Below are 13,392 nucleotides of genomic sequence, written 5' to 3'. Positions count from 1 at the left end.
AGCTGATGTTGTAGAAGACTACAGCGATGGTGAACTTCTAGTCGCTTTAGTCAACAATTCTAAAGTGAGCGAGGAGTGGATACTTGATTCAGGCTACACCTTCCACATGAGTCCCAATCGGGATTAGTTTACAACTTACGAAACAGTGTCTAAAGGTGTTGTTTTGATGGGAAATAGTGATTCGTGTAAAATCGCAGGTGTTGGAACAATTAAAGTTAAGATGTTTGATGGAGTTGTCAGAACACTTAATGACGTACGAAATCTTCCAGAATTGAAAAGAAATTTAATTTCATTGAGTACTCTTGATTCAAAAGGGTACAGATACACAACTGAAAGTGGGGTTTTAAAGATTTCCAAAGGTTCCCTTGTTGTAATGAAAGGGCAGAGAAAGACTGCCAAGTTATATGTTTTGCAGGGTTCTATTGTTACTGGTGATGCAGTTGTCGCTTCCTCTTCCTTGTCAGATGATGATATTACTAAACTTTGGCATATGCGCTTAGGGCATATGAGTGAGAATGGCATGGTAGAATTGAGCAAAAGAGGACTTCTTGATGGGTAAGGAATTTGTAAACTGAATTTCTGTGAGCACTGTGTTTTTGGGAAGCAAAAGAGAGTTCGATTCACCAGAGGAATCCATAACACGAAGGAAACATTGGAGTATATTCATTCTGATCTGTGGGGGCCATCTAGAATGCCTTCGAGAGGTAGAGCTAATTATATGCTAACCTTTATTAATAATTTTTCCAAAAAATTTTGGGCGTTCTTCTTAAAGTAGAAAAGCGATGTGTTTTCCACATTTAAGTCTTGGAAAATTATGATTGAAAAACAGACGGGAAAACAAATAAAATACCTCCGCATAGACAATGTCTTAGAGTTCTGTTCTAATGAGTTTAATAAATTGTACAAGTCAGAAGGGATCGTGAGACACTTGACAGTTCGTCATACTCCGCAGCAAAATGGAATTGCAGAACGAATGAGCAGAATGATCATGGAGAAGGTTCAATGTATGTTTTCAAATGCCAACTTACCAAAGTCGTTTTGGGCCAAAGCAGCCTCTACTGCATGCTTTTTGATCAACCGATCCCCATCCGTTACCATTGAGAAAAAGACCCTACAAGAGGTATGGTCTGGTAATCTTGCAAATTATTCTGATTTAAAGATCTTTGGGTGTCCTGCGTATGCTCATGTTGATAATGGAAAATTGGAACCGACATCCATTAAATGTGTTTTTCTTGGTTATAAAGCTGGTGTAAAAGAGTATAAGTTATGGTGTCCTAAAAATAGAAAAATTGTGATTAGTAGAGATGTTGTTTTTGATGAAACTGCTATGCTGCCCAACTTATCTCTTAAAGACTCTTCCAATAAAGAAAATCAAAAGCAGGTGGAGCATCAGATCAATACAGAGTCGACTCCTCAAGCTAGTACAAAAATTGAGAATAGAGTTGCTTCTTCACCACAATACTCTATCGCAAAAAATAGAACTAGAAGAGAAATTAAACCTCCAAATAAGTATGCCGAAGCTGATCTAGTTGCTTATGCTTTAAATGTGGTTGAAGATATAGATGCAAACCAAGAGCCATCTAATTACTCTGAGGCGGTTAGCTGTGAAGACTCAGAAAAATGGATGTTGCTATGCAAGAGGAGATGGAATCACTTTACAAAAACAAAAAATGGAATCACTTCACAAAAACAAAAACTGCATTTTTGCATGGAGAACTTGAAGAGGATATTTACATGAAACAACCAGATGGTTTTACAGTCTCAGAAAAAGAGGGTTATGTTTGGTTGCTGAAAAAGTCCCTTTACGATTTGAAAAATCACCGAGGCAGTGGTACAAGAGGTTTGATTCCTTTATGACTTCTCATGATTTTAAAAGAAGTAGTTTTGACAGTTGTGTTTACTTTAAGAAAAATAGTGATGGTTCTTTTGTGTATCTACTTCTTTATGTTGATGACATGTTGATAGCAACAAAAGATAAATGAGAGAAAAGAAAGGTTAAAATCCAACTAAGTGAAGAATTTAAGATGAAAGATTTGGGACTAGCAAAGAAGATACTTGGTATGAAGATTCTCAAAGATAGAAAAGCAAGTAAATTGTACCTAAGTCAGAAGGGGTACATTGAGAAAGTTCTTTGCAGGTTCAATATGCAGATTGCTAAGCCTGTTAGTACTCCTTTAGCAGCCCATTTCAGACTTTCATTTGCTTTGTTTCCATAATCAGATGATGAGATTGAGTACATGTCACATGTTCCATACACTAGTGCAATGGGATCTCTCATGTATGCTAAGGTTTGTTCACGTCCAGATTTATCATATGCAGTTAGTGCTGTTAGCAGATATATGGAGAATCCTGGTAAAGAACATTAGAAAGCAGTTCAGTGGATTTTAAGATACTTACGAGGTACTACTGATGTTTGCTTATATTTTGGAAGAACTAGAGATGGAGTCATTAGGTATGTTGATGTTGATTTTACTGGAGACCTTGATAGAAGAAGATCTCTCATAGGTTATGTCTTTACAATCGGAGGTTGTGCAATCAGTTGGAAAGCCACTTGCAAACTACAATCACTTTGTCTACCACTGAAGCTGAGTACATGGTGATTACTGAGGCTTGCAAAGAAGTCATTTGGTTGAAGGGACTCTTTAGTGAACTCAATGAAGGCCTTCAAATCAGCACAGTATTTTGTGACAGTTAGAGTGCCATCTTTCTTACAAAAGATCAAATGTTTCATGAGAGAACAAAACACATTGATGTTCGGTATCATTTTGTTTGTGATATTATTGCTCGTGGTGATATTGTTGTGAGCAAAATTAGTACTCATGAAAATCCTACAGACATGATGACTAAGTCACTTCCTATAACCAAGTTTGAGCATTGCTTAGACTTGGTTGGTGTTCATTGTTGAAGTTAAACCCTTAAGGGGTTTTATGGAAAAGGTGGAGAACTTAATCGTTGAGAGTTCGCGATGAAGAACTTGTTCATTGAGAATTCGTGTCAAGGTGGAGATTGTTAGAATTAAGTGACTCAAATCCTTATTTAAATAAAATACAGTGGTAAAATAAAATAAAAGAAGAATCCAAATAGAATTACACTTCTTTGATTTTATTTTAGAATAAGGTTTGTTAAACCTTATTAAATTCTATCTATTTGATGTTTATTAGAATAAGGTGCTTCAATCTTACTAGAATAGGGCTTCACAAGCCTATAAATAGACATAGTCTATTCCTCTTGTAATAATTCAAATTCGACATAGTGCATTTTCTTCTCCTCTACTTGTGGTTTTTTTCCCGAAAGGGTTTCCACGTAAAAATTTTTGTGTTCTTTATTTTATTTTATTTTATTTTATTTTATTATTTCACACAACTCAAATCAAAAAAAGAACTGAACTTCTAGATGTAAATTTATGCACAACTAATTTTCACAATATACCAATTTCAACAACATTCCATGTAGAACTTGTACATTCAACTATCCCGGATGACCCAACAATGATGACTTTTACTGTTTGCATATTCTACCATCCCGAGTGGCCCAACAATGATGGCTTTGAATATTTGCATATTCTATCATCTTGAGCGGCCTAACAATGATGGTTTTGAATCATTATATCGTGTTAAAGTAGCAACACCAACATTGTTTATGTTGCTTATGTTTGGTCTATTGGTCTGATTAATTGTTTTCTGTTGATTTGTTAATTGATTCTTTAGTCATGGTTTAATTTAGTCAGTTATTCTTGTTTTCTAGCATGGTGGGTTGTCGTGGGATATGTCCCTAGTTTTAAGGGTAGTGGTGTGTAATGGGGTGTAAGCCTATATAAGGCACTTAGTTGATTTCAGAAATTATCTATCAATTTAGTTCAGCTTCCTTTGTTTTTATTTTTTTCCTCTATTATCTGCTGTGTGTTCCTCATTTTGGTATCTGAGCCAGGTTTTATATTGTTTGTTGTGTCTCCTCTTGGCAAAATCAGCAGCCTTCATGCCATCGGTGGAGTTAAGAAACTCAAAAATAAGAACTACAACACTTGGTATGCATGTATAACGTCGTACTTGCAGGGCCAAGACCCGCGGGAGATGGTGAATGAAAGCGAAAGCATGCAACTGGTGGCAGAGCCTATACAACCCATTTTTTAGTGGTGCAAGAAACGGTGGTTTCGGAACCCCATTTTTGATATTCGAGTCCTTCAATATTATTATTTAACATTTATGAGGTTACTATAAAATTTAATTAAAGTTTGATCCTTTAATTTTTCAATTGGATATATAGTTAATTATGGTACAAGAACTAAATTCTAAAAATGGTAAAATTTTATCGCTATGAATTTTTAATTAATTGAAGACCGCTTGATCAATTGATCCCTTTTTAATATAGTGAACGGTGGTTATGGACAACTATCATCCACCTAATTGGCTAATTAAGGTTAACATTAGTTAATTATTAATTAGTTAAGTTAATTATAATTAATTAAAGTTTAATCTTAGTATAAAAGATAAATCAAAGAAAAAAATAGTCACTTTTCATGTTCATCTTCTCCCCATCGTATCTAAGAAGAAGAAAAAGGGTTTCAAAGCTTTCAAACTTTGGTCCCTAAATTGGTAAGTGACTTTAAGTCTATTTATTGTAATTTTTATATTTTTAAGGTCCTAGTAGCTTGATTTAGCTAACTTGTGCACCAATTTGTAAAACCTTTAAAGTTTTCAAAATTTTTCGTTTTTGATTTCTTGAAGTTTTTGGTGTTAAATTGTTTGATTTTAAGCTTAGAAGTGAAAAATGACAGGTTTGTAAAGTTTAATTGCTAGTTTTTTTAAATAAGGACTAAAATGCATTAATTTAGAAAATGGTATAATATTTCTACAATTTTGTATAATATAGGGTTATAAAAGGATGAAACTGAGATTGGTTTCAAAATCGAAGCTCAAATTTGAAAGTTATGGAAATCTCAATTTTAGGGACTAAATTGAATCAAATTCAAAACTTTAGGAAATATTTGAAAAGTGAAATTGAAGTGACTTATTTTTATAATAAGATGAAATAAGGTATTTGGAATTGATAAATTGAAATGAATTATCGTCTAGATCGGGAATTGAATCAATCAAAGGATCATTGAGGAAAATGCAAAATTATGTATTAGTCATCGACATCTTATTTGTTGTTGTTTCTGCCAAGTAAATTCATATGGGACTTACTTTATTAATTCATGATTTTTTTATTTTTATTTTTTTGCTTTCTAATTTGAATTGTTATGAATATAATGTCTTTAGGCATCTAATGGCCTAAATCTTAAAATATGAAATATATGAAAAATACAAATAGGTGCATGGTATGGAATGAATGTGAAATGTTATATGATTAGATGATATGTATATGACGCTATTACAAGGATTGGAATGATAAAAAAACTGTAACAGTGCCCGTGTGAACTTAGTAATCAATTAGGATACGAATAACTTACCATTAGGTTCCAAAAAGGAAAACAAGTGTTTGATTAAGGATTAATATGATGAATTGAGATCCAGCATCTATTGCAGATTCTCTAAAGCTTGTGAGAGCAACTTTAGTTTGAAGCTTGTGTTAGCAAATCAGTATCATGTATCCGATTTCAATTTATTATAATTCTCTAGACGAAAATGGAAATGAAAACGGTATTAAATGGTAACAAAACGATGGAAAAGAATTCTTATGAACGGAATTATACATGTTTGCAATTTGATTATTGATTAGTTCTAAAAGTAACATGTTTCAACCTCATTCTTAATGCATTTTTGAGTGATTATTCGATGTTAATTGTGAATTTTATGCTCCTAATCTTTTAAATACATGTTTTGATGCTTAATAGAGCACTTGAGAGCGAAAAATGAGCAAATATCGAAAAATTGGAGCAAGCTACAAGAGCCACACGAGCTGACCCATTGCATACAAACCAGCCACATGGTCGTGTGACCCACATAGACACATGGTAGGTCATCTCGTTTTCACGAGATTTCACACCCAACTTTGAAAAATCACTATTTATAGGTTTTTCGGGCATTCTAAGACGTATGGTTGACCAAAATAAGAAGATTGAGTGAATTGTCATATAATAATTAAGAAATCAACTTGAAAACATCATTGAAGTCAATTCTGAAGCAGGTTTCCATCAAGATTAAAGATTCTCATTTGAATTCTTAGGAGATTATGACGAGTCTTTCGGTTCTATTATCTCTTGGATCTTTTTATTTTAAAAAATGATCTAATTTTTTAAATACTTAGGAAGATAAACCCTATGATGGATTTTAACATTTGATTTTTATTTTACGTAATAAATACTTAGTTTCTTGTTCTCAATTATGTGTGCTTAATTCTTATTTTGATATTTCTAATGATATTTGCATAATTTAGAGATTTCTACGGATCAAAGTGCTAAGTGAAGAAATTGCATAATTTAGATTGATAGTGACTGATGAAATCTAGGCAGATTCTTTCCTAGGTATTGTTTCGCTTCTTGGTTGTTAATCGATTATTTTCTTGGTTTTTTCTTTGATGTGTTTGTTAGTTAATTAATTTAGTTAATTTTAACTTGTAGTTTTAATCTTTGTAGGAACGATATCTTTGCTCACCATATCTATACTATTAATTGATAGGTGCACTTGCCTTAGTCAAATTTTTAGGTAGTTCCATGGACATCTAATTTTACCGTCGTTGTCGAGGACTAGAATAGTAGGAAAAATTTGTTTCTTCTAATTTAGCCATTTGATTTTAATTTTAGTTTTTTTTACTTTGATTTTTATCTTCTATTATTTTTTCTTTTGTTTGATTCTTATAGGTTGTTTTGGTTTATGACTAAAGGCAACCCGTTGGAATCATTAATTTTTACAATGAGATTGAAAAAACTACTCGCAGAAATCGAAGAGAAGTTAGAGAAGCAAGGCAATGTCAACAAATTTTAATAGACGATCAAGAGCAAAAGGACATTAACGTTGAGATGGATAATAATCCAAGTAATCAGCAACCTCTTGTAGCTCCTACTCCTCGTGAATCGAGTATTCTCAGACCAACTATTGCTGCAAATTATTTTGAGATTAATCTAAATATAATTCAGATGGTGCTGCAATATGTTTAGTTTCATGGGTTGCAAGGTGATGTCATACGTTTACAGTTGTTCCCATTCTCTATGAGGAGGAAGACAAAATTAATGGTTGAATTTACTTCCACGGGGTTTCATCACTACTTGGGCTCAGATGACTAAAAAGTTTTTGTTGAAATATTTTGCACCCTGGCTAAAACAACTAAGTTGAGGTATGACATCTTTTCTTTTGTTCAATTTGACATTGAGACGCTATACGATGCATGGGAGAGATTTAAGGATTTGTTGAGAAAGTTTCCTCATCATGGACTACATTTGTGGCTCCAAGTTAAAACTTTTTACAATGGTTTGAACCCCTGACCAAACAGATCATTGATGCGGCAGTTGGCAGAACATTGAATAACAAGACACCTGAGGTAGCCCAATAAATTATTGAATAGACGACACTGAATAACTATCAGTGGCAAGTTATGAAAACGAAGCCTACTAAGGCAACTAGTGTTTTTAATATAGATGCAGTTGCTTTGTTAGCAAGTTAGGTGGAAGGGCTGAGTAAAAAAATTGATGGTTTGAGTAAGAATAAATAGATGAATCTAGTAATGCAACTTGATGCGACAAGAATGGGGATGATCAATCCGGAATGTTTACCCTTTAGTTCTAACATGGAGTTTGAGCAAGTTGACTTTATGGGTAACAATTCTAGAATTCAGAATAACCCCTATAGCAATAATTAAAATCCAGGATGGAGGAATTATCCAAATGTTTCTTAGGGGGTCAAGGAAATCAAAGGTCACAACCCCCTCCGGGTTTTCGGTAACCTTATCAACGAGAAAAGAAGCCGAATCTGGAAGAGATGTTGACTAAATTCATTTCAGTGTCAGAAACTAATTCCAAAACATTGAAACAGCATTGAGGAATCAGCAAACATCTATTCAGGGCCTCGAGAATCAGATTAGTTAGCATGCTAAGTTGATTTCGAAGAGACAACAAGTTAGTTTACCTACTAACACTGAAACCACCCTAAAAGAGCAAGTTCACGCGGTCACTGTACGAAGCATGAAAGGGTTAGTCGAGCCTTCAAAGAAGCTGAATCTAGACGCTAATAAGAAAATTGATGGGGTTGAAGGTTACAAGAAAGACTATAAGCCAGTGGTTAGATAGTACAAACCACCAATTTTAATCCAAAAAAAAGTGAAGAAAAACAGCATTGATGAACAATATGGTAAATTTCTTAAACTTTTGAAAATTTTACATACTAACTTACCTTTTGTTGAAGTCCTTTCGCAGATGCCTAATTATAGGAAATTTTTAAAGGAGGTGTTAATAAATAAAAGGGAGTTAGACGAATTTTCCACTGTGCCAATAGAAGCTAAAATGTGCACCTATTTCATGTGGGGTCTGAATGAAGATATATAAATGTTAGTGGTAGCACTTGAATTGAAAAAGTTTGTAGTTTTATCTGAAAGAGCACAGAAGATGGATGACATGTGCAACAAAAAGAAACAGGCTAAATCGAAGCTCTGAGATTCCGGTAAACGTAGTATGACCAGATCGTTTCCACTCCTCCATCGAAAAAAATCAAATGATTGTTTCTCATTTCTGTCAAGGTTTTTAAGACGCCAAGACCATTTAAATTATTCGATAGCCTTGCGAACGAGAAAAACCTGACTCTAATTCACACTCTCAATTGCACAGATCATTTAAATTAGATGGCTAGCTCCCTTGACATCATCCAATTTCACACCCAATTAGACCTAGACAATTTGTTCTTCAATAAAACAAAATAACAATTATGAATAGAGTTACATTTAACAATCATGTATTGCTCAAAGCATCGAACAATGAGCCTTTATCAAAATGAAGCCAAAAGCGATACTAAGAGACGGTCTTTATCTTTCTCGTAATTTAGAGAAAGAAGCGAATATAAAGGAAAACATGAAATGAATTGCGGTTTTAGGTCTCAAAGTTCAAACACAAAATTTTTGTTGGCCTTGGTCTAGATTGAAATTTAACTAGACATAATAAAATAATAACAAAAGAAAATTAGAAACGAAATAAGGAAAAAAAGTTGGGACTAACGTGAACTCGGCTACGAGTTGATTCACGATTTAAGTGTCTCGTTCGTCCAAATAGATACTTGCTCGGTTACTAATAGAAAATATGATGAAAATAAATAAACGAAGGATAAACTTGGATATAACTTGTGAATATAGATAACTAGAAAAGAACTGACGCTATATAACAACGCGACCCGTTTTCTATATTGTTGTTAACACTCAAAAGTTTTGGTGGATAAGTTTGACCCCCACACTTTGGGATGGAGAAGAAAGTGATAAGATAGGGTTGGTGAACGCCACAAGAAAGGAATTTCTTAATAAGTTCAGTAAGTTCTTAAAGAACAGAGAGCTTTACTAAAATGAATAGTTATCATACAACGTCTAACCATTACAAAGTTTAAACTAAACTATTTATAGGCAAACAAAGGTAACGCGAACGACCACAAATCAACCATTAGTATTGTTCTAGAATATTCCTAAAGTTATTAAATTTTTACTCTTCATCGAACATCTAAGGGAGTTTCATAAATTCGTTCATCCAAGCTTAGCTAAGAATAAAGATGTTCAAGCTTCCATCTATGCACTAGAAATAATGTTGGTGGTTGCTCATTAGGACACCATAAATGCAACAATAAAGCTATAGTATATTTGGACATAATTTAACACACTTTTAAAACACATTAAACACGCTTAAATAAACATGCAATAAAAAGACAAAAAATTAAAAGACATATTTAAGACTCTCCACTCTAAGACACATTAAAACCATGTAATAACAATGACACAATTATAACACATATTAAAGACAAAATAATAAATAAACTTAATTTCAAAAAAAGCTATAGAATTAAATTACTAAATTAAAATGAATAATTGGCTTCCAACCTCCACATGCAAAATTTTGCATGAAATTAAACAATCTCATCTTGCATTTAGGCCCTTCTATCTTAGCCCAATTTCAGATTCTTTTAATCGAATCACATGATGTACCTGATATCACGTCAGGTACGTAATGGGACTTACATTTGTATATAGAGTTTTGGTACTTGTATATATAGTAAAATATAGATCAACAATGGAGCACCAAATTTGGTAGAATCCGTATCCAAAATTCATTGAAAAATGTAATGGGCTCGGAAACAGAACATTTTTTCCTCTTGTTGAGATGATGATGATAGCAAGGCCATGGTTAACTTGGTAAGGGAGATTGAAACCGTGACTTGTTTCATGTTTGAGAATTTGTTGTCCCTTATCTCAGGGCCAAAAACAACAATGAAAGAAGACCAGCTGGTTGTTAGTTTCCAGAATCGAATAGCAAACAGGAAGAGACATTAATGAATTTGAAAATGTTGATGCTGGTTGTGGGTCAGGAGATGAACACATCATGTTGAGTTGCAAAACCAGCTAAAGGACTCGCATTGGCTAAAAAAACAGTAGTAATAATAATAAAGAAATAATTTCATTCCCATACATGTGTTGCTGCATAAAAAAAATAAATTGTTAGAAGCAAGCGGATCTTGCCTCCTTGCAGAACCTAATCAACAAGACAGCAATAACAAGAAGAAGACGAGACAAGTTAAAAGCAAATGATTCATTAATACAAGGCATTGAATGTAGTACCACCGTGCGCATTATTATATAATATTTGTATATATGGATATTATGGCATTGAAAACTAGTAGTGTTTGTTGCTACCGAAGGGTGATGAGTTGTTGTGATTGTGGAGAGGAGACACAGCAGAAACATTTTGGCGATAGTTATGGGGATCGAGATCATGTTAGTTCATGTTGCTTGCTTCCAATTGATATTTAAAATGGTTGAGATTCCTCGTGTCTGCCCTCAACCTGTAATATATATGTTGAGCAGATGGTAAGAGGACTACAGCAAATAGCTAAGCAGAGTTGAAAACACATATCGCTTTTGCATAACAAGAAAATGGCAGCCTCTTACCATGCTCGATCAAACAGCTTGCCCTCAAGGCAACACCCCATCGTTTCACAAATCGACGAGAACTTGAACCGATTGAGGGCATCTCAATCAGCCTCCACATCATCATCCATAGGCCACAATCTAAGTGGTATTCAGGATTTGCATGAATGTGTTGATGTATTGCTTCAATTTCCCCTCACCCAACAAGCTCTCGACCAAGAGAAGCAAAGGGAAATGGTTGAAGAGCTTTTGGATGGATCTCTCATGCTCTTGGATGTATGTACCACTGCTAAGGATGCCTTGTTGCAGACAAAGGAATGCACACAAGAGCTTCAATCAATTTTGCGCAGAAGACGTGGAGCCGAAGGGCTTGCTAATGATTTTAGGAAACACTTGACATCTAGGAAAGCCATGAAAAAGGAAATCTGCAAGGCGTTAAAGAACTTGAAGCATATACAGAATAAACTCAGTACTCCTGGCGAGAATGTAGCTGTGATTAGCGTCTTAAGAGATGTAGAAGCAGTTACCATCAGCGTGCTAGAATCCGTATTGTCCTTTATTTCAGGGCCAGAGGCAGAATCAAAATCGTGCCGTTGGCCGCTAGTTTCGAAGCTAATGCACCAGAAGAAAGTAATGTGCGAGGAAGAACAGAAAGCAAATGAAATTTTGAGTGCTGAAGCTGCAGTGCGTTCCTGCACCAAATTTGAAAACATGAAGCATGTCGAGAACATGCAAAAGGAGCTTCAAGGCTCAGAGTTGAGCATCCAAGATCTTGAAGAAGGCCTTGAAACCCTCTCCGGGCGTATGATCAAAACTAGAGTTACTGTTCTTAATATCATCAGCTGTTAAATATTGGCATCGCAGTTGTACATATATACTGTAATTTTACGGAGGTTATACAATAGAAAAGAAATACAAAGATTATACAATCTTCTTTCTCAAAATTCTACCTCTTGTGAAATCATTTAGTTATATTTCCAAAATGGTTGCAGTAATTTTTTACTTCAAACATTTCAACCACGAGCAAGAAAAAACTTGAAAAATACTTTTATCCAGCACATGCTAATATCCAAAACTTACACCCCAATCCCAGTAACTTAAACCTACCTTTAATTTTCCCAAGTTGAATTATTGAGCCTCGTCATCACTACTGGTATCTTGGAATATCTCAGGAAACATTTCTATGAATATGTGACCTGCCACGATTCCTCTTGTCCCACTGAAGACAATGGAAGACTTGCTAAAAATTAAAAACTCCATGCCCGTCAGTTTATCACATGGAAGATGGGAATGAAAAGATGCTAATTGGATATTATGTTTGTTGAAATATGTATATATTTTAAATTTATTTAGGTAGATAAATCTTATTTGGATAGATAAATTTTATTCATATTTTAGAAATATTTTTATTTTATCTTTTAGTAGTTTACTAGAATAAAGGAACTATTTTCTTTTATGTTTTAATAGTTTATTAGAATAAGGAACTATTTTCCCAATTAGGATTAGGACTTTTTTCCTCTATTTAAGTTCAATTCTTTAGTTAATAAGAGAAGTACAATTTTATTCAAAGCTCTCTTGAAATCTTTCATGGCATCTCGAGCTAGGTTAAAATATCTAGTAACATCATGGTTAAAAAACCTTTCTTGGAGATAAGAGTTCCAGCAATCAAACAGAGGAAAAAAGTTCTACAGTTGAAACAACTACCGAGAGTACAATGACTCAAGGGACAGAGGCGTCTCACCTTTCTTTTCAACTGACATCTCACAAGTTGAATGGCAAGAATTATCTGGAATGGTCGCAATCCGTAAAATTAGCAATTGATGGGCGCGGCAAGCTAGGTCATTTAAATGGAGAAGTTGAGCAACCACAGGTGGGTGATCCAAAGATGAGCAAGTGGAGGTCAGAAAATTCTATAGTAATTGCGTGGCTTATTAATTCCATGGAAGCTTCCATAGGTAAACCTTTTCATTTTCTCCCAACTGCTAAAGATGTTTGGGACGCTGTGAAAGACACCTATTCAGATTTAGAAAACGCTTCACAGATTTTTGAGTTAAAAATAAAACTGCGGAAAGCTAGGCAAGGGGAAAAAGAAGTTACTCTTTATTATAATGAGATGATGTCTCTTTGGCAAGAACTGGATCAGTGTTATAATGATGAATGGGAGTGTCCCGGAGATGGTGTAAAAGCTATGAAAAAAGAAGAGAATGAAAGAGCTTATTTGTTTCTGGCTGGTTTAAATAAAGAATTTGATGAAGTGAGATTCGGATCCTAGGAAAAAAACCGCTTCCAAAACTTCGTGAGATTTTTTCTCAGGTTAGAAAAGAGGAGACAAGGAGAAAAGTAATG

General features: G+C 34.3%; 1 protein-coding gene and 1 non-coding gene across 2 annotated transcripts; one reads left to right on the top strand and one right to left on the bottom strand.

The window, feature by feature from the left end:
• Window positions 1–7,264: 7,264 nt before the first annotated feature.
• On the bottom strand, window positions 7,265–7,371 carry LOC128286239 (small nucleolar RNA R71). Its single transcript, XR_008276783.1, has one exon. It is a non-coding gene; the product is annotated as a small nucleolar RNA R71 (small nucleolar RNA).
• A 3,587-nt stretch (window positions 7,372–10,958) lies between these two features.
• Window positions 10,959–11,990, top strand: LOC128285699 (uncharacterized). The gene has a single exon (XM_053023588.1). It carries the CDS (start codon window positions 11,053–11,055, stop codon window positions 11,893–11,895), a length of 843 nt encoding a protein of 280 aa, XP_052879548.1. The 5' UTR covers window positions 10,959–11,052; the 3' UTR covers window positions 11,896–11,990.
• The last annotated feature ends 1,402 nt before the right edge of the window (window positions 11,991–13,392 follow it).

This window comes from Gossypium arboreum, chromosome 12, assembly GCF_025698485.1.
Source record: "Gossypium arboreum isolate Shixiya-1 chromosome 12, ASM2569848v2, whole genome shotgun sequence".
NCBI lineage: Eukaryota > Viridiplantae > Streptophyta > Magnoliopsida > Malvales > Malvaceae > Gossypium > Gossypium arboreum.
The sequence above is the reverse complement of the archived record's forward strand: the minus strand, read 5'-3'. Positions and strand labels throughout refer to the sequence as shown.

Excerpts from the sequence above, each read along its gene's own strand:
- LOC128285699 (XM_053023588.1), top strand. The coding sequence starts at position 11,053 with ATGGCAGCCTCTTACCATGCTCGATCAAACAGCTTGCCCTCAAGGCAA.